The 19,241-nt window shown below is 43.6% G+C and overlaps 1 protein-coding gene across 1 annotated transcript in view; it reads left to right on the plus strand.

Moving 5' to 3' along the window:
• The window catches only part of CDK15 (cyclin dependent kinase 15), a 39,337-nt gene extending 20,754 nt beyond the window's left edge, over positions 1–18,583 (plus strand). Inside the window, exons 11-14 of the mRNA XM_074548269.1 lie at positions 5,354–5,402; positions 7,993–8,132; positions 13,450–13,587; positions 15,908–18,583. Of these exons, the coding sequence (XP_074404370.1) occupies positions 5,354–5,402; positions 7,993–8,132; positions 13,450–13,559 (299 nt within the window). The 3' untranslated portion in view covers positions 13,560–13,587; positions 15,908–18,583. The remainder of the gene's footprint in view (positions 1–5,353; positions 5,403–7,992; positions 8,133–13,449; positions 13,588–15,907) is intronic.
• Positions 18,584–19,241: the final 658 nt, after the last annotated feature.

The raw sequence follows: 19,241 nt of genomic DNA on the forward strand, positions 1-19,241 counted from the left end.
TGAGACATCATAAGCAGTTTTCAAGCCTGACTTGCTTTCAGACTTGATAGAAAGTTTCCCTGGAGGATTCCAGAGGGGCAGAATTGACATGTGCTGTGCTGTGATACTGGAATGCTGGTGCCTTTGTGGCTGGACCAGGCAGAAATGCAGGACTCAGAGGACACTTCTGTTGGAGCACCCCACGGAGCTGGCAAACACATGGAAGACACTCTGTCAGTGTTTGGGGCAATAGCAGTGTTAGCTGGAGAGGCAATATCCCTTTCCCCTCTTGAGAGCCTAAGGGGCTGTGAACTGTTCCAGCCACATATAGGAACCAAGTTCACACATGGATTACACAAGCCAGTCTGGAAGAAGAAGGCTAGTCTGGAGTTGGACTATTTGCCCTACTCATGAACTAAATCAATTCACTTTTGATGAGACTGCTGGTAAAAAGACAATTGGTCTCTTTGTTTAAAGTTAAATGCCGTTTATATGCTTCTTCCCCTCTCTTCCCTGAAGCACAAATGCTGTTCCCCCCTCAGGAAATGCTCAGCCCCAATACAGTCTGTGGAGTCAGCCTGAGAAAACCTTCTCTCCTGAGGTTTTTCCCAGACCATTTGTGCGAATCTGGGTGCCTGGGTTGGTTCAGATAAGCAAATAAACTTTGGAGCTCTTCCCCAAATCTGATGGTTTGAATTCTTTTAGCTAGTCCTATTGATGTTCACACTGAGCACAGGCAGCAAATAAACAAACAGGTTCCTGCCCGCGGCAAGGAATGAACACGGGCAAAACAAAGCACTGAGGTGTGATCCTATTCTCATTGAAGTTGATGGCAAAACTCCCACTGGATTCAGCAGTGTAGGCTCAGCCCCAGACTGAGAGTGTTACTGGAAGGGTTCCTGGGCCAGGTGGGTTAGTAGGAATCTTTGAAATGAAAGCTGGAAACCTTTAGATGTTTTCCTGTCACTGCTGTGGGCTTGAGCACATCCTGCTGCAGTCTGGAAAGGATGCAGCATGGGCTCTGGGGTCTGTGAGTCAGGCACACACAGGGCAGCTGGAGGAAAAACAGCTCCTCCGCCTCCTCTATGGGCAGCTGGCAAGGGATGAAAAGTGCACAGGCATTTTTGACTACCCTGTGCCCTGGTGTCTTGCACAATGTTCAAGAACAGCCTCATGCCCATTCCTTACTGTTTGCCAAAGCCTCAACCTGACTCCAGGTGAATGGGAAGGATGGGTGAGTGACCTGTTTGTGGCCAGCCCTACAGCTTGTGATGTCACCTTCTCTCTGCAGGAGGGACACTTGGGGTAGGGAATCATAGGGCCTGCAAGTAGGTTGGAGAGCCATTCCCTGGAGAACAGGGAGGACTGGGAAAGCTCTTGCCCCACATCTCAGCACAGGCACTGGCTTTCCCGCTGGCTCCCTGGGCTTACCAGCCCTACCCATAGTGACAAGGCTTTGCCCTGTGTTTGTTCATTTGTTCTGTTCCCTCATTTTGCTTCCCCTGAAAGAGGCAGTTGCAGCTCTGTTAACACTATTTTTGAAAGCTCTCATGCTGAGTGAGCTCAAATCCTTGCATTAATCTACTGCTGTGTTCATTTCATTGCGCTGAAAAGCAGTGAGTTTAAATCCCCTCTAAACACCATTGGTGACACCAGAAGGCCAGTGTTTTGATCCAGCCCCATTAATGGTTACAAGTTTGAATCTAGACAGCAGGGGTCAAGGGCAGGAAAGGATTAGGAATCACAGCCCATGACATTAAGCTAGTGCTTTTGCCAAACTGGGAATGCTGAAGCGCCCAATGTACCAAGTTAGTTTTTATTTCCTTTTTCTGAAATTTGGATTCCAAAGAGTGGGGAGCAGTGCATACCTATCTATAACATGATGAACTGAGAGTGAGCTTTACTCCTTGATTTATTGCACAGGCTGAATGATGAACTTGCCTGTGCTAGGTAGTATCTACTCACAGAGGTGATGCAGGTTTCACACAAGGCCTTTTCAGATACATCAATGACTTTCAAATAAAACCTAGTTTTTAATTTATCTGTCGGCTTTGGTATGCTGAATGAGATTTAGAAGCTTTCCAGAATCAACTTGTGCTCCCAGGTATGTTTTCAGTATCTGCTGCGTTTCCAAAATGTCACCAGCAGATGGAGGCAACAAGCAGCACGCCCTGAAATGCAAACTTCCCATGACATTTGTGAAAATGCAGATGAAGTCGGCATTCCGAGTGCTTTGGGGTTTTTTTGTAATCTCACTTTTTATGTTGATGTTTCATTTAACACATGGGATGGTAGAAAACTGAATTCTAAAACGATAAAATTTTTATTGTCATAATAAACTGCATGTGGCTTTGATCTCAAAGGGAAGAGCAGCACTGTAACTAATGTGCAATGTATGCTAGCCAGGGTGTAGGGAAACTTCCATCTGTGTGGCAATGGGCACAGCCTGCAGTTTCCAGCCTGCCACACAGACAGAGCTCTGCTCCTGTCCTGAAGCCACAGAGATTTCACTAATGAGAGAAATTTTCTCTGTGATCCTGCAACCCCACCGCCTTCATCCAGCAGCACTTGGCATCCCTTTTCTCTCTCTTCATCAATTAGGAAAGTTTAACTTTTGTCCTCGGGCTTGCTTGCCTCATTATCAGTTCATTAGCCACTTCCACCTGGGCTTTCAAATAGGAAGGTATTTCCTCATTAGCACACTCTATCTTGCATAAGGATAGAAAATAACAAACCTACTGTGCTACCTTTCAGATCTACTCAAACTGTTAAAAAAGCCAATCAGCCCTACACAATCCCATCATTTCATGTCTACATCATCATTGTGAGATGATTAAATCAGTAGTTCATCCACTTTTTTGAGTGATCTAAATATTCTTTGTCTCCTACCTTTATGGAATAGCTTTTTACAGTGTTTTACAATTTTAGATTGCTCTTAACCTTACAGTAGGGAAAATATTTACTGCTCTGTTTTTACCCTGCTCAACACAATGGGGCCTCGGCATTCTCTAAGGATTTGTCTATAAGGGGTCAATCAGGAGATTAATCTGAACTGATTTAAACTGCATTAGTTAACTGCATTAAGTCCTTGAGCAGAGACACACTGTTTTCTTACCCATATCTTCCATTTATAATCAAAGCTCTGTATACTCAAAGTGGCAAATTTGGCAGTCCTCACTCAAGCTGAATTCTTCACTGAGAGATGTGTTTGGACAGGGACAGGAGTAGTTGGCTTGCTGGCTCTTACACTACCCCTTGCAGATAATTATTAATCTCCAGGTTACATAAAAGATAAATTTAAGTCAAGAGGCTTGCTCAAGACAGCAAACTCTATAATTCAGGTATTCCTCCCAGTTCCCAGTAAGCAAGCTGATATTTCTATTTCTAATGTAAAGAAAATCTTATTTCCTTTTGGAATGTTAATCCTGAAAATACACTTTGCAAAAGCAAAGTAACATTTCACTAAGATATCATTGAAACGTTTTGCCCTGCTGTTACCAACTCAACATGCTTTTTTACAGTTCTGTGTTAAACTCATTAAAGAATATTAATGTTAAAATATTTCAGTACAGTACTTCAATAATTTTGGCATTTTTACTAATATTTAATGAAATTGATATATTGTCATAGAATGTTTTCATGTCACAAATCAAATTTTTCTGACAGAAAGTTACCACACCTGAAAATTTTTGGCCAGCTCTATAAAGAGGCAAAAATTTCTACCTCATACAGAAAAATCTTTTGCCTTTCCAAACCATTTTAAAAATTGTTTTTCTTCTATTCTATCTGGAAACTTTACATTGGTAATTTATTTCTACACTATTGTTACAGTCCAGGGGGCAAAAAAAAAAAAAAAAAAGGAAAGGAAAAGAAAAGGAAAGGTGATTAGTGAAAATGTTACTAGTGATCCAAGAGCAGTGTTCTGCCAGTCTTGGTGACTTATTAGGGAAGGGAGTATTCAAGATGCTAATATATAACTTCTATTTATTGGTGATATTCCAGTGCTCTGGCACATAAACAGCCATTAATCTCTTCCTAAGTTATATTCCCATTTACTGCTCTAGAAATTACCTTAGTATTCGGGTGTAGGAGAACAATTCAATTCTGAACTGTTACTTACTCTGTGAGAGGTTTAACAACCTGCTTGCCTGGTTTAATGGTGAAAGATTGCTGCTGGAAAGGTCAAGGGCTGGAAGTTCAGTCATTTGCACTTTTTCAAGTTGTCTGTGCATCAAGTCAGAGGCTGGCTCTGGCACTCTGGAAATGGCCGTGCGGGCAAAAGCAGAGGGGACTCCCACCTGGAGTGCAGCAGGCAGCTCCTGTCCCTGAATGAAGTGCCTGCTGCTTCCAGGCAGCCAGGGAGGGCAGATGCTCTGGAAGGGTGCAGCATTAACCCCAGCCAAGCTCTGAGTCTGCTGGCAGCAGACCAGTGGGGCTTGCCTCCTGGTGGTCTCCCTGCTGTGGGGAATGCTTGTCCAGGCTGAGCTGGAAGAGAGGTGGACACCACCCTTCCTGCTCTCCTTCCCATGACTAGAGTGCCACTGTTCATTCTCTGCTGTCAGAAACAGTGCTCAGGAAAATGTAGGTGGGTAGAAATTGCAGCCTTTCTGATTGCAAAAAAAATCTCTCCGTTCATCAGCTCCACGGGGAAATTTTCCAGGCTTAAGCCATTCATTCATATCTAAGCCTGAGAAAATTCACGCTTTACAATAAATCATTTGAGGAATGTATTCCTCTACATTTACCACAATGTTTAGAAATATGTCCTTGAAAAATATCAAGAACACAGACTCCACAAAACTGCAAACTCTGCTAAGTTCCAGTCCAATAGAGATCACAGTAATCAGAGAGTACAAAGCCTCCATGAGCATGGTTAACTGGACAAACAACAAACTCAGTGAGGGCTGTGGGCAAGAAGAGAGTGCTTTGTCTCCATCCCCAGTGTTACTGCTGCATCCATGCAGAAAAGCCCCATGTACCCATGGGGGCAATATGTGAAGCTCAGCAGCCCCTTGGAAAGTCAAGACAATTGACTGGGGATTCAGGCCTGCAAACTTCTTTTTGCTTCCTTTGTGTGAAGGCTTTAGGGACTGATACTGCTTTTATTGATGTCAAAGCTAAGACTCACACTGTAACAGGAGGAGGTGCAAGGCCTATACTCACAGATATATGAAAGTGTTGCAGAACTGGAACAGCCTTATTAAGATCAATGCAGGTACTCAAGTCCTATAGGAATAATGTATATTTATAAATAATAAGATGATAGATTCTATAGGGCCCTTTGAAATTCTGAGCACATTTTTTGTAGGAGCTCAGACAATGGGTTTTGGCTTGATTTTCATTTAATCTTGTGATTGCATATTACACTTTCTAGAACTGGTTGCTTCCAGGAGACCTCAGAGCCTCCGAGTCATCTGTGACAGGTAAGCTACCTATAACAGCAATGTCAAAATTGCCTCTGGGTTTATTTGTTTCTTTGTGCAATCATTTAACTTGAAATGAGCTCTTTTGGCAAGCTCAGGAAGAGCAGGGTGGCTCTGTAGTAACAAGCAGATCTAACATCAGTTAAGCAACTGATTTTGAGAGATCGCAGCAAAGGTAGACACATAGTGGGTTTATTATTCTCAGAGGAGTAGTGATTATTCTGAGATAAGCAGTGATTCAGTGACTTGGTGTGCAGCTTTCTGTGGGGCACGGTTCAATTGAGAAGGTCATATTTTCCCAGGCCCTCTTGCCCAGACTGAGGACAGACTTCACACTGTCCCAATTTTCATTTTTGAAAATAGACTGTAGGAATGTTGCTCAACAGCAGTAAGGAAGACATGCTAGGACAGCATTTTCATGGGACAATGAAATAATCTTCTGATTAGCTAGGAGGGGAAAAATCACATTCTTAGTGGCCAAAGCTATGAGATGAAGGCCATGGTTACACACACAGCTTGACCAGACACACCAGCACTGCTGAATCACTCCCGAGTGTGCTGAGGGAAGGGAGTGTTTTTTCAGGCACATACGGAGACACACACACACACACACATTGGATATATATGTATCAGTGAAAGAAATTTATAATCAGACAAAGTGCCCTAACCTAGCTGAGGGACTCATTCAAATCAAATCCCCCTAAAATGATTTTGAGGCACACAGCAGGTTTTATAGATAGGTAGGAAAAGACGAGACAGGATTTGTCCTCAGATTGTGTACATGAAGATGCCAATAATCAAATATCCTTTGAGGACATAACCACATTTTTCATTGCTGTTTATTATCTGTTCAGTTGATTGCTTGGGATCCAACCCTGCTAGGGGAGACATGTGCTGCTCTTTAGAGCAGGATTTCCCAGGTGCTGCTCTAAATGGCTGAACAAACATGCTATAGTTTTCAGCAAAGCACAGGTTACTGAAATGCCAGCCATTGTCACGCACAGCTTGAGAAACACAGAAAGCTCAATATGTCCCAAACCCTTATAATGCAGGTCCTGGAGCAGAACAAATCCTCTCTCAGCCTGAACAAAGAAATAAGTATATTCCTTGTGACTGTGCTATACTGCACTTCTGCTTTTTGGCCATAATCCTGTGACAGACCCCATTTCAGGTCAAACCAAGGGGCTGGCCTAGCACATCCATGGCAGAGCTCTGGGCTGAATGTGGGCCAGCTCCATCTCTGCCTTAGAGTCCTGATGCTGCCATGGCCAAAGAACTGCCTTGGAATGCTCAGCTTGGGAGAAGGCAAGAGCTGCTGCATACAGACTGCTCAGCCATGACTCTCCATGGACAATTAAGAAATCAAAAGGGAGCTCTCCACAGAGCTTGGCCACCACCAGGAAGCCTGGGCCAGGGTGGGAGGCACAGAACTGTGCTGCTGCCCAGAGTGGACGGGGCAGAAGGTCTCCAGCAAGAACCTGCCATGGCAAGGGCACCCTGTCTTGCAGCTCTAGCAAGAGGCCTCAGACAGGATGCTTTTGCTCCCTGTCCCATCCCTGGTCCCCAAGGAAGGGGAACTTGAGCTGTTTTTCTGGAGGTGAAAATTCAGCAATTATCTTCCACAGTGAGGCCAGATACCTTCTACAAATTTGTTTCTCAGGATCTCTTTTTCTCCTTCTGTCTTGGTGTTTTTTCCTCTTCTTTTATATTTTACATTTTATCTCCTCAAAACAAAAATGTCAGCATGTCAAATGTCCTGTATAGGGAGGGGGAGTGCAGGAGCAGGGGGATCCCAGCTCCTGATGTCACTTGGAGGGGAAGCACCGCTGGGGGCAAGGGAGGAAGCACAACAGGCCATGCTCTGAAGCTGAAATGTGATCAGAACAAACAAACAAAGTAAAAGCTGTAAAACTAAATGACTATTTTTATTTGTTTCCTTGTTGGTTTGTTTTTGCTCTTCCACTTCCTTGTCCCCAGCTGTGTACTCCTCTAGGGAGCAGCCACTTGGCATTGGTGTTTGCTGGGCATGGAGCATATGTGTATTACATTTATTTGAAGCACTCATCCTGAGAAACAGATTCTTCTCTGTGAATCCCCAACACAATTTACAACCAGCTGCACTACTGGTACTGGGGTAGGAGAAGAGGAAATGGTATTTTCTTTAGGTTTATTAGGTTTGACCTCTAGCCTTCTCATTGGGCCAGTCACATTATTTTTTACATTTGGATTGTCACTGTAAACTGATACCACCAAACTCTGATATTACAGTTACAACATGTAAAATAGAGTCTCCTCAACATCATTTCCCCTTTCACTTAAACCTTCTTTTTAAAAAACAGAAATAGGTTTTCAAAATTTGTCTGTAAACATGAGTTTGAGCTGAAGTCCTGGATGCATATGACCCAACATAGTCAAACTCAGATGAAAAAGCAAATGTGCTGCAAAGCTGTGTAGCTGGGGTGGGTTTATCCAGCTCCCCTGTGTCCGTCCACTATCTTTGCCTCAAGCTGAGAAGGGCTGGGTCATGTTCTGGTTCCAGCTTTCTGGCTCATCCTCCTCTCCTGTGCTATTTTTTCTTCTGTTTCCCTAGGATGAGCAGGGTGCCAGCAGCAGAGAATTTGGCCTCCAGGATGCTCACAGCCTTCCCTCGAGGCCGAATCTCTGCACAAGATGCGCTTCTTCATGGCTTCTTCAGCTCTCTGCCTCCTCAGCTCTACCAGGTCCCTGCTGGTAAGTTAACTCTCTATTCCATCTCACCAAGAAAGAGCTGCTGCACGTGCTATTTACTGTGACTTGCCTCTCTATTTTGAAAGTCTCTGCCATTCACCTGGATGTCTCTCTTTTCTGCCTGCACTCCCTCCCCACTCCCATAAGCTGCAAAGTTTACATCCTGTGCCAGATTTGACAACTTGTTTTTTTGTTTTCTTCTACTTGACCACTGTGTTAATACTACTGGCCCTTGATGGGCTGCTACCATGCCCTCTGCAAAGCAGAGGTGTATATGCTTTGACAGGTCATCTCTCCCCCATTCTGTAACCCCAAGGGCCTGGATGTTTCCCCAGCTCACACTGTGCATTCAGTGTAACTCACCCGCTGGTCCCTCCTGATGTCCTGAATTCCCATCTGCTCGGCATGGTGTGCTAGCCCCAATTCCCTTGGACTGCTCCTCCCACTCCCTTTTGATGTTGAGACAGCTGTTCCTTGTACCCTGTCACACCAGCTCTCCCTCAGTTTTACCTTGCTCCCTTCACTTAAGCACACAGCTGCAAACACAGTTGTGCCTCTCCTGGCCTGAGCTGACAAAAAATACAGGGTCTGCCAAGCTGCAGTTCTGCTCCTCACTGGGGAAAGCTCCCTCCTCCTGGGCTGCAGGCCAAAGAGACCTTGCTTTCCCTGTTGCCTCCTGGGCACCCTATACACTAGTTACTTTGGTGGTGTTTTTTAAGATAGGGGCAATTAAGAAAAAGCCTTCATGGACTGTGTTGTCAAGCTATTGGAAAACCAAATTTCTGGCTCCTGCAACACATCCCAAGTGGAGAAGCAGCCAGTTAGCATCTCTCCCAATCCCCCAAACTGCTGCCCTTCAGAAGGTGCTCTGTGTGTGTATGTGCTTGAGTGAGAGACATCTGCATTCCTTTTCTGTTCACCCAGCCACAGAGCACAAATCTACTTTGACACTTTTAGAAAAATGAAAAGATGGAATCTCGCAGGAGCCTGCCTGTGCCGGGGGGGGAGGAGGGGAGCACGCACAGCAGGAGGGAAGTTGACTTTTCTTTATACATATAGGGTTTTTTCCATGCAGAGTTTAAATTATGCCTGATAAAAGGAGTTTCGTGGATGTTTCAGTTCTTTCAAACCCTCCTGGCTTCCTCCCAATTAAATGAGGTTTGTCAAAGCCACAGGGCTCTGCTGCTGCCAGAGAGGCGGACAAGCACTTCCCGCAGTGACATCTCCAATCCCCAAGGGAGAAGATGAAAGTGTCAGTGCTGAGAGAGAGAGAGAGAAGGGAGAAAGAGAGAGAGAGAGGAAAAAAACAGGTACAGAGACAGACAGTGTGAGAGAAAGGGAGAGAGTGAGGAGAAAGAGAAGGAATGAGAAAACAGATTGGCATAATGTGTCAGTCTCTCTGATATGCTGCCAGTGAGGGGACAGATTCTTTTCACCTGGGTTTAGGCACCATCCCATAATTATTATCCCCCATATTGCAGCAAGAAGTGTCGTGTGGACAGGAAACTGCATGGTGTTATCATAGCAACCAATGTGCTGAGAACAGAATCAAAGTGCACAGGGCAGAAACAAGTACAGTACGACCATGCAAGACCATATTCATGAGTGACTCATTAAGCCTGTAAAATTTAGGCTATTCTGAATAATTCCCCATGTAGCCATTCCTATTGCCATAATTGTTTAAGACATTTGCTCACTGGTGTCACTTTGGCATAACACTCTTTTGGAATTTAACTGTAGCATTTTAAAATTCTTGTTGCTATGATAACAGTGCAGATTTTAAATATATTCTGTTCCCACTTTGTTCTGGAGGATGCTGGCTATTAGTTGCCATCCTCTGAAAGGGAAAGTTAAAGCAGAAGGGCAGAATGTAATCTGGAGATGAAAGGCGAAAGAAGAGGGGTTTAATCCCAAGGTGTGTAAGAGAGTAAGAGGGAAACAAGATTTGAAAAAATAAAAGGTTCTCTTAAAAAATTATTCTCTGTTTTTATGAAATAATTGTATCCATAACTGTCCTTTTTATAAGTTGTTATGACAAGCTGGAAGCTAGAGGATGTTTTTCAAAGGTCAGCTCCTGGGAAAAAATAATTGGAGAAATCACTGTTTCGAAGTTAAGTACCCCTCCAAATAACATGTTTCTGATTCCTAGGGGGAATGTTAATGGTGAGAGCCTGCCTGCTGCCCCTGGGAAGAGGGAGAGGGAGCACAGGGCTCTTTGCTTCCTCGAGAGCAGCTCCTACAGAGTGGAACAGGTTGCTGTTGCTATGCTCATCTGAGCACAAAGTGCTGGGAAAAAAGAGTAGCCTGTGCTCTAAGGGAAGAAGAAGGTTCTCTGTCCTCTGAGTGGGACTGGCCCACAGATGGGCCTCTCCTAAAGCTGCTCATTCCTGTGCCTGTAGCTCTAGGAGGGGATTCCTGAGGTCCAGGTTCAAACCTTGCTCATCATCTCGGTGATCTTAATTCCACATGTGCCACCAGCACCTCTGCATATAGAAACAGAGAGAGATGCTGGGGTTCCTTCAGCTTCCTTTCCTTTAGGCTAGTAGCTTAAGGGGTGGCAGTGAGGACCTTTGTAAAACCGGAGCATTTGCTGTCCTTTTTCTGGCCAGAGCCAATCCTGAGACAATTATCTTTGTGCAGTGCAGCCCTGCATTGCAGTAGCTCTGATAAAACTTCATTCTAACCCTTTGCCACCTGCTAAAGCAGAATGTTTTCTGTCCAATTAATCCCTCCTGGAAGAAAGATGAGATCCTTGAATCAAGAAAGCACGAGCTGTGCTCTCAACTCAGTGTCAGTCCTGAAGTGCAAAAGGGCCTTCTGAGGAGGTATCTCACTCTGTTGTCAGACAGGTCAGACACAGCAACAATTGCAGCTTATTATTCTTAGTTATAGATTTGGTTTATTTTCCCTCTCTTTTCCCCTCCAATGCTTTAGAGGAGAAGGGAAGGGAAGCAGTGGGATTTGGGGCTTTCAACAATGCACTCCCAAGAAAACACACTGCAAGAAGAGCTCTGGCCAAACCTCACAGACACAGGGGCCAGGGAGGCCTGAGCTGGCAGCTCAGATCCTTTCCCCACCAGACCAATGCCCAGTCTCAGGAGAGACCTTTCTCTCAGTGTAGGAGACGTTCAAACCTGGCTGTACCCTCAGCACAGCAGTCAGTGAATTCCAGTACGTGTTTCATCAGGACTGTGTGTTGCATGGATGGGATCTCAGCTTGACTAGGAGGTACTTGCTCTTTTGGGTAAAAATGGTCTCTAATGGTTATCTCCCCCAGCAACACAAAATCAGCGCACCAGATGGTGAAGACACTGTACCATTTCTCCTGAAACAGCCCACTATTCAGCCTTTCAGGGACAAGGAGGAGGAGGAGGGAGGCTTGATGTTGACAGTCATTTTAATGTCTGTTGCATCTAAATTAAGACAAAGCAAGTCAGTAAGTGTGGGCAATGAGGAGGTTAAGGCTGCAAGCCATTGCCTACTAAAAATCCCATTCCTGTTGGGATTAGCCAGCACTGGGAAATGTTATTGCAGGGGACATATAAAGAAGAGCTGGCTTTCATCATCCCTTGTTTGGGTTGGCTGGTTTCCCTTGGTTCTCCTACACAGCTAAAAGGTTCATACAGTTCATACTTGATTTTTTTTACCACTTTGCTTTGTGACCTCTGTACACAGCAAACAGATATCCTTCACTGTAAGTCAGATACAGACACCTAGAAAGTTCCTACCAGGTGTATGAGTCTGGTTTATAATGTGTCTTAATACGGGAATAAACCAGAGCTGGTGATGAGCAGGAAATCAGCTGCCCCTCCTAAGCCAGAAGCATTCTTATCTGTGAGGTGATAAAACAAATCTTCACTTAACTCAGGAAACCACCCCCCTTCACCTGGTGTGATCCCCACAGTGGAAGATGTGCTTGCCTTCATACTGACAGGACATGAAAGTTTTGTATTGTGTCATTAAGCCACCACCCTAGGAAAGAGCTGTTGCAACATCTCAGCAGATGCTTGCCAAGTGCACAGGGCCCTGGACATGTTGCCCTGTTGAAGCTTTTCCCTGCATGCTGTCCTGGGGCAGCCACTGTGCTGGGCACTGTTTAGGAGCATGGGGCAAAGGGGAAGATGGGAAAAGGAAAATTTCCTTTGCTCACTCCCCAGCTCCTGCTCTTGCAAAAGCAACTGGCGCAAAGTTTGGCCCACATGACTTGTGGAAACAAAGTCCTACAGACATGGATCAAATGCTCTGACTCCCATTGATCTCAGGCCAGAGAATCTCTATAAAGGTCTTATTGTTCAGGGAGACGAACCACTCTTGGGGGGAGTGCTGTTAATACCCTCCGTGGAGGCAGACACTATTGCATCAGAGGTTAGCAGATGTTTTTCTGTGTTTTGTCTAATTGCAAGTTATAGCTGAGGTTTCTTTAACTTCCATTTTCCCTTTAACACTCTTAAATGCAAATCTGAAAAGATTTAGTTGTCTTGTTTGCTGTGAAAAGACATCCAGACTGGAAGTCTCACATAGTAATTTCCCATCCTCAGGTGCACTTGTGACTTCACCCAGTTATCAGCAGAAAAGAGTAAATAGGGAGGTAGTGATCAGATTTCTAAGGCACAAAAGTTAAAGCTAAGTTTGAGATTGTGACAGAAAGCAACCATGAGCATAGGAACTCAATTAGCCTGAAAGACAACTATCTCATTATCTTTCCTAAAATGATATAAATACATAAGAATATAAAAATTTAAAATAAACTCTCTATTGACTGTCTAGATGACTGAATTTCACTGCTCAATTTCTTTAAACACCCACTTTAGTATTTATTTATTCTAAGCGTGAAGCAGCTACGATAATTAGACTGTCAGATTTGGTAAGTTAATGAGGAGTCACTGGAGTGGAAGGTTTTGCATTTGTGAGATTGCTGAAGGAGAGAAGCTCTGTGCCTTCGCTCTATCTCTTTTTTCTTTTTCTTTTTTTCCCCTCTGCTGGGTGGGAAGGAGAGAGCTTGGCAGTGCGCAGATCCATTTGAATCCTTTTGATTAGTGGGTTGCCTTCCTACCACTGTTCTACCAAATAGTATTTTGCTGGTTGCTCCAAGGAAAAGAAAAAGAAAAAAGAAAAGAAACTGCAAATGAGATTTCTAGAGAAGAGTGTCTAGATTAAAGAAATAATTTTCCAAAAACAATCAGAAGGAATGCAGCTGTAAGAAATGGGATCTTGAATTCATTTATATTGCAGCTAATGTCACAGGAGAGCATTAAGAAAGCAGCACAATGAAGGAAAAGGACCCTTTTGCAGCTTTCTGTTTAACCTGATTTTTCCACAGGACAATCAGTGCTCACAATTCCAGGAGTGAGACTGCAACCTGAAATCTGTGACCTGTTTGCTTCTTATGGAAAAGGCCATGTCTCAGGAGGTTTGAGCAAGTTTTGGTAGAAACCATGGATGACTGAATAATTGTTGGGTAAGCATGTAGTTGCCATTGTCAAAGCTGCTGCCATCACCCTTAGGACATGAATTCCTTCGTGTATTGAAGGTGGGAAAACAGATTTGATAGTCAGGGCTTGATGATCACATCCAGGGTGAGAACAAAGTGGGAAATCTCATATTCAGAGAGAAGGGCCAATGGCCCCCAATGGACAATGTTCAGTGGTATCATGGGAGGTTTGGATTTGTTTTGTCATGTTGCCAAGTCTCAGACCAGTGCCCTTTCCTCCAATGCCTCTGCAGTCAAAGTATTGCTTCATTTCCCCATTGCTTAAACTGACCAAATTGCTTTGTTCTCTTTTGTCCTTGCCTACTGAGTTCATATTTCATACCTTACTTGTTTTGATTTCACACACATTGGAACCTGAGCAGAGCTAGGCAAAATCTCCTTATCTTGTAATATCTTTGGCTTTAATTAATCACTATTTTAATGTCAGGTTTCAAAATTATGCTTCAGCATCAATATTTTTCATGTTTTTGTTACAGAGGACCAAAAGGTCACTTAAAATCACTGTTATTAAAAGAAATTACCAGAAAATATCCTTTTATTATATCCTGTCTCTTTGTTTACTTTGTGCATTTGTTAGCAGCATGTGTCCTGTCAGTGCCGCTGCTGGGTGTGTGCTTGCAGGGCAGACCTGGAAACTGATTTTGAGGCCAAATTAGTCTGACTGTGTTATTGTCTGCCAAGCTAAGAGGCAGCCTTAGGACAGCAGGACACACCTCAGGTACCCATCTGTGCTTTCAAATGCGTGTGGATGCTGTACCTGCTATAGGATCAGGTCCCAGCACACAGTGCCTGGTCTCACAGCCTCTCTACCCCTTCTGCCCACACCATGCAGAAAACAGCAGGCAGAGGGGCCAGCCTGGAATCCTTTGAAGAAAGACCTGACACTGCCAGTGCTGTGACCAGATTGTGTTTTGGAAGCAGCTTGAACGCCTTCCCTGCTCACCTGCTCAGCTGAGTGCAGACAGGATGGCTTTTCCCTCTCTGTGATCAGAGAGGAACTAATCCTGCCAGAAAAGCTGGCTGTCAGTTCCACTAAGGCTTCTGGGACAGCTCACTTGAGGAGGGCACTCATGCATCAATGTTCTATGAACTTGGATTTGGCCCATTTGAAATGATTTAGAGAACATTTCACAAATATATCATCTAAAATAGTGAAAGCTTACAATAGTAGGAGAAACTCTTAACATTTTTGTTATATATTAACCTGTCCTCAAAATGATTGTGTCCCTTTTTTTTAGCTGCTTACAAAGCATGCTAGACAAGCTTAAATGTCAACTCAAGTTTTCTTCTGCAGTTCATTGCAGGAAAACATTCTATATGTGATGGTGTTCATATTATTAATTCTCTTTTTAAAAAAGGTATCTGGATTCAGGCATGCAAGCAAGGTTACAGTAATTTTTTCTGTCATTTTAATAGGTTACCAATGGAAAGCAGGGGCTTCTGTATGATTTTTCAACTCTAATGAGAGGCAGATAGGCATCTAAAGCACAACAGCCTCACGTTGGCACATGAGAGAATGGAATTTCCTGGGAACATAATGAAATTGGCCAGCCTTCCTTCCTTTACCAACCTGACTTACGTTACAAAAATAGACAAAACCAAAAAACTAAACATACTAGGCTCCTTTTGAATCCATGGGCCCTGAGCAACACAACAAGGGTCAAAACATCATCACAGACTCCTCCTTGTTCTCCTTCTGGTTTCAGGAAAAGATGAGATACTGTCAGTTGTCTGTCCCAGGGTGATATATGCTCCATGCCAACACTCCACCCATTTTCTGCCCTATTCCACCCACCACTTTCCCTCTACCTGCTGAGGAGGAACATATGGGTCATTGGAATCTGCTACTGTTCTCATTCTCCCTCTCAAAATAAATATTCAGATATCTAATGCTGCACCTCCTACATGTGTGTGATACTGTACCAGCTAAGTGTAGTTGAATCTACAGGAAGAGAAAAGCCTCTTTTAAACCAACTGTTGACAAGCAGAATAACTGAAGGCACTAGCCCTGCAGAATATTTGTAATTGGGATTTATTTTTCTTTTTGATTCAGGACTTAGCCTATGGATTTTTCCCCTCATAGAGTTCCTCTGCAATAGGGGCAGATTGTACCCTCCCTTACACCAAAGACCTTTGAAATAACTCCTTATATTTAGAAAATGAAGAAAAGTCTTTGAGATTACAAAAAAAAGGACACAGTTTGAGGGGTGGGGTGTGTGTTTTTCAAAAGTCACCTTTCAGTAGAAGGGAATGAAATTGTGCAGATGTCCTGCCTTTTGTTTTTCAGAAAGCAATGTCAGAAGGATTGACTTGGCAACGAAGAGGTAACAGCACAGTCTGGACAGTGGACTTGCAGAATATACTCAGCCATGTGTCACTTAATAGAGAGCTCCCTGGACCAGAAGATCGATGTACAAACAGGACAGATGGGGACTGACAATTGAAAGAATGTAGAGGCTCATCCAAGGCTTACAGAGACCTGTCATTCCTGGGGTATGCCTACAATCTCCTTCAACAAAAGAGCTCCTGAGGGAAGGAGGGGATTAGTCAAAAGTTGAGTGAAGTCTCCAGGGAAGATGGTTTCTTGGATAGAGTTGTCAACAAAAGGAATTGTTTAAGACTGTTTGTGATAATTTCCTAGAGGGAGCTTCTGTCATTACTAACAGGATTACCAGCATACTGGTTCCACACCAGCAGAGCATTAGACATGTGCATTGCAGACTGGTTGCTTAGAGCTGAATTCAGGGGTCTTACACAGCATCCCAAATGTGTGCAGGTGCTGATGAGCAGAGGGGAGATGGCAGAGAATTAAGATGCAGCCAAATGCAGTCCATTTTTGGTCCAGCTGTTGCAGAGAGTCCTGGCTCATTAATGAGTTTCCACAGTGTTTTAATCTCCTTGATCTCAAGGCTGCTGACAGACCATAAGAAGGAAAGCTAATCTGAGGTGAGTGCTGATGGGGATACATGGGGAAATCAGAGACCTCTTTTCCAACTGCAGTTACTCTGAAATTTCTCATAGAATTCTTCCTGGAAGAATTGGGAAAGCAAGTAATTTACTGTGTTCAAGTACTAGTCTGCTTGGTTTCAGTTTTCTCAGATACTTAGCTCTGGGACATAGAAACCAGTAGCCCTGGTGTAACATCACAGTACATCTGGGAAGAAAAGGAAGACAAAGATAAATCACTGAGGTGCAGACATATAGACCTTCTTGAATATTTTTATTCATCTGAGTAGTGTCACTGGCATGGCTGGAAGAACTCTGAGCAAGAATTATGCAGAGCTTTGAGGCACTGGAACAAAACCAGTCAAGGAGCCATGGGTGGCAGCCACAGAAACAGCTGAAAGGTGAAAAGCTGAAAGGTGAGCTTTTAGTTAAGAGAGCTGCATCTCCAGCCCCACTCCAGTCCATTGTTTACCAAACACACACTGCAGATCTGGGCAGGAAGCAGCAAAACGGTTTCTGTTCCCCTTTGCCCTTGCTACAGGAATGCATAGATTAGCTATATAAAGGGGGACATAGACTGTCTGCAGGCACTGCTCAGTTAAGAGGACAAGATTTTCCTTATGTTATGTTCCTTAAAATTCTCTGCCTTGATGAAAATGCAAGCTGTATCCCAAAAGTCTTTATACCTGTAGATTGCATGGACTTGGATCTCCCAAACATCAGTCATTCTCAATGACCTGACCTCCCTTTGCAATACTGAAGAGAGCAGCTATACATGATGCCCAAGTTGGGACAGAGGTTGTTTTGCATTGCTTTTGCATTTTTGGAGATGTCTGGACTGAGAGCAGTGAAGAAGCAGGATCTCCATGGCCTGCACTGGGGTGGTTGTGGCTGAATGTCTGCTCCTAATTGAGAGCTACTAAATGTTCAAGATATGTTGAATGAAAGGATTTGTTATGCATGGGAAGTGAGGGATCTAATGATGAGAACTGAGTCACTTTTCCTCATGGTCTATCCAGAGCATCAATTGTAAATTTCTTCTGCCCTGAAGCAGCGGGACAGAATGGCTTTGCTGTTTTACATAGCTGCCACCCCATAATGGCCATGCCCTTGCTAAATTTAGCCATATGCTAAATTGCCAAAGAGTCAAATGATACCTTATAATTCTGCATCTAGAGGGGCAGAGAGCCAGGATGACCCTGGATATGCTGCAACCCAGCAGTCTTCTGTTCATTAACTCAATATTGTAGGCCCAATGCCTAAAATATGCCAGATCAGAGAGAAACTGACTCCAAACCACTCCTCTCCTCAGCTAATGGGAATACTATTTACATCAGGAGTACTGTCTCAGTAGATTTTCCATCTCCTGGCCTGCACAATCTCAGGGGCAGCAGCCTTCGGGGAAAATTGCTGTAGTGTTGTAATGAATCAGGAGTAGGTAACAAGAAACATGTCTGAATCCATGTACCCTGTTAGTGCCACCCAAAAGGCACTTCTGCTTCCCCTGTTTCCCTCCCTGCTTCAAGCTTTACAGTCTTTCTCTTTTTCTCTCTGTCACCTTTGTAAGCCCTTGAAGAACTGATTTAATTCACTAAACAGATGGACAACTATGAACTCTTTTGCTGAGTTAGTTTTTCATTGTTTTAGTGAGCTGAATCAGATTATGCAGGGAGAAAAGTACCAGACTTAATCATGGATGAGTGGGGAGTAGGAAAGGAGAAGGTGGAAAAATCCATAAAGTTCATATTCTCTTATCTCCAGCCTGCTCACATCTAGTTCCTGTGGTGTGATCATCCCCTGTCACATTTGAATGTCTGATGTTGTTTTGAGATAACTGAATAAGTTCTGGCAAGTAAGTACTCAGTACTGCTGTCATTTATGTTGGCCCATCTCAAATCCAAATGTTTGTTGTTGAACACCTCACAAGAAGTCCCAGACATTAGCAGAGAAGTGCAGGACTGACCTTTACCTTTTTTTTTTTTTTTTTTTTTTTTTTTTTTCCCAGAAAATATTTTCTTTTGGCAGGGCAAGATGCTTGGGCAAAGCAGGTGAGAGTTTATGAAGTGTATGTAAATGGAGATCATTGTGCTTAAGGGTCATCAAACTGTTCCTTCTCACCACTTAATAAAAATCCAAAAGCAAATTTGAGGTTTTTGAGAAATCCTTTGACATCCTCCTTTATGTTAAGAGAATTTAACATCAGACTTAAATATTTGGTTTAAAAACATCTGGAAGTAAAGTAAATAACTTCTTTCCCAGGCAAGGATTCTGTTTTGTTTCAGCCTGGAGCAAGTTTGTTGGCCAAATTTTATATGTCCAAGAAAAGATCCAAGGGCTTTAAAACTAGCAAACCTCTGTCTGCAATGGTGCAAGTGGGCAATGCTCTTTAAAGTGTGTGTGGGGGAGGGAAATGCCAGGAAAATCCCCCTCACAAGCCAGAACTGCATTTGGGGAGCCCAGATGAAAGCTCTGATGCGGGTCATGTGACAGGTGTCACTTCAGTAATGATATTGGGGCAGAGATAAAAGTCCTCGCCGGCTGGTCATGTGACATCGCTTCATTACTGGCACAGCAGGTGGTCGGAGAGACTCAATGCCTTTATTTTTTATTATTTTTTAATTTTTTTTTTATTCTGTGATAATGAGAAAATGTTTAAACTTCCATCCCTGTGTTTA

This window comes from Zonotrichia albicollis, chromosome 10 (assembly GCF_047830755.1).
Source record: "Zonotrichia albicollis isolate bZonAlb1 chromosome 10, bZonAlb1.hap1, whole genome shotgun sequence".
Classification (NCBI taxonomy): domain Eukaryota; kingdom Metazoa; phylum Chordata; class Aves; order Passeriformes; family Passerellidae; genus Zonotrichia; species Zonotrichia albicollis.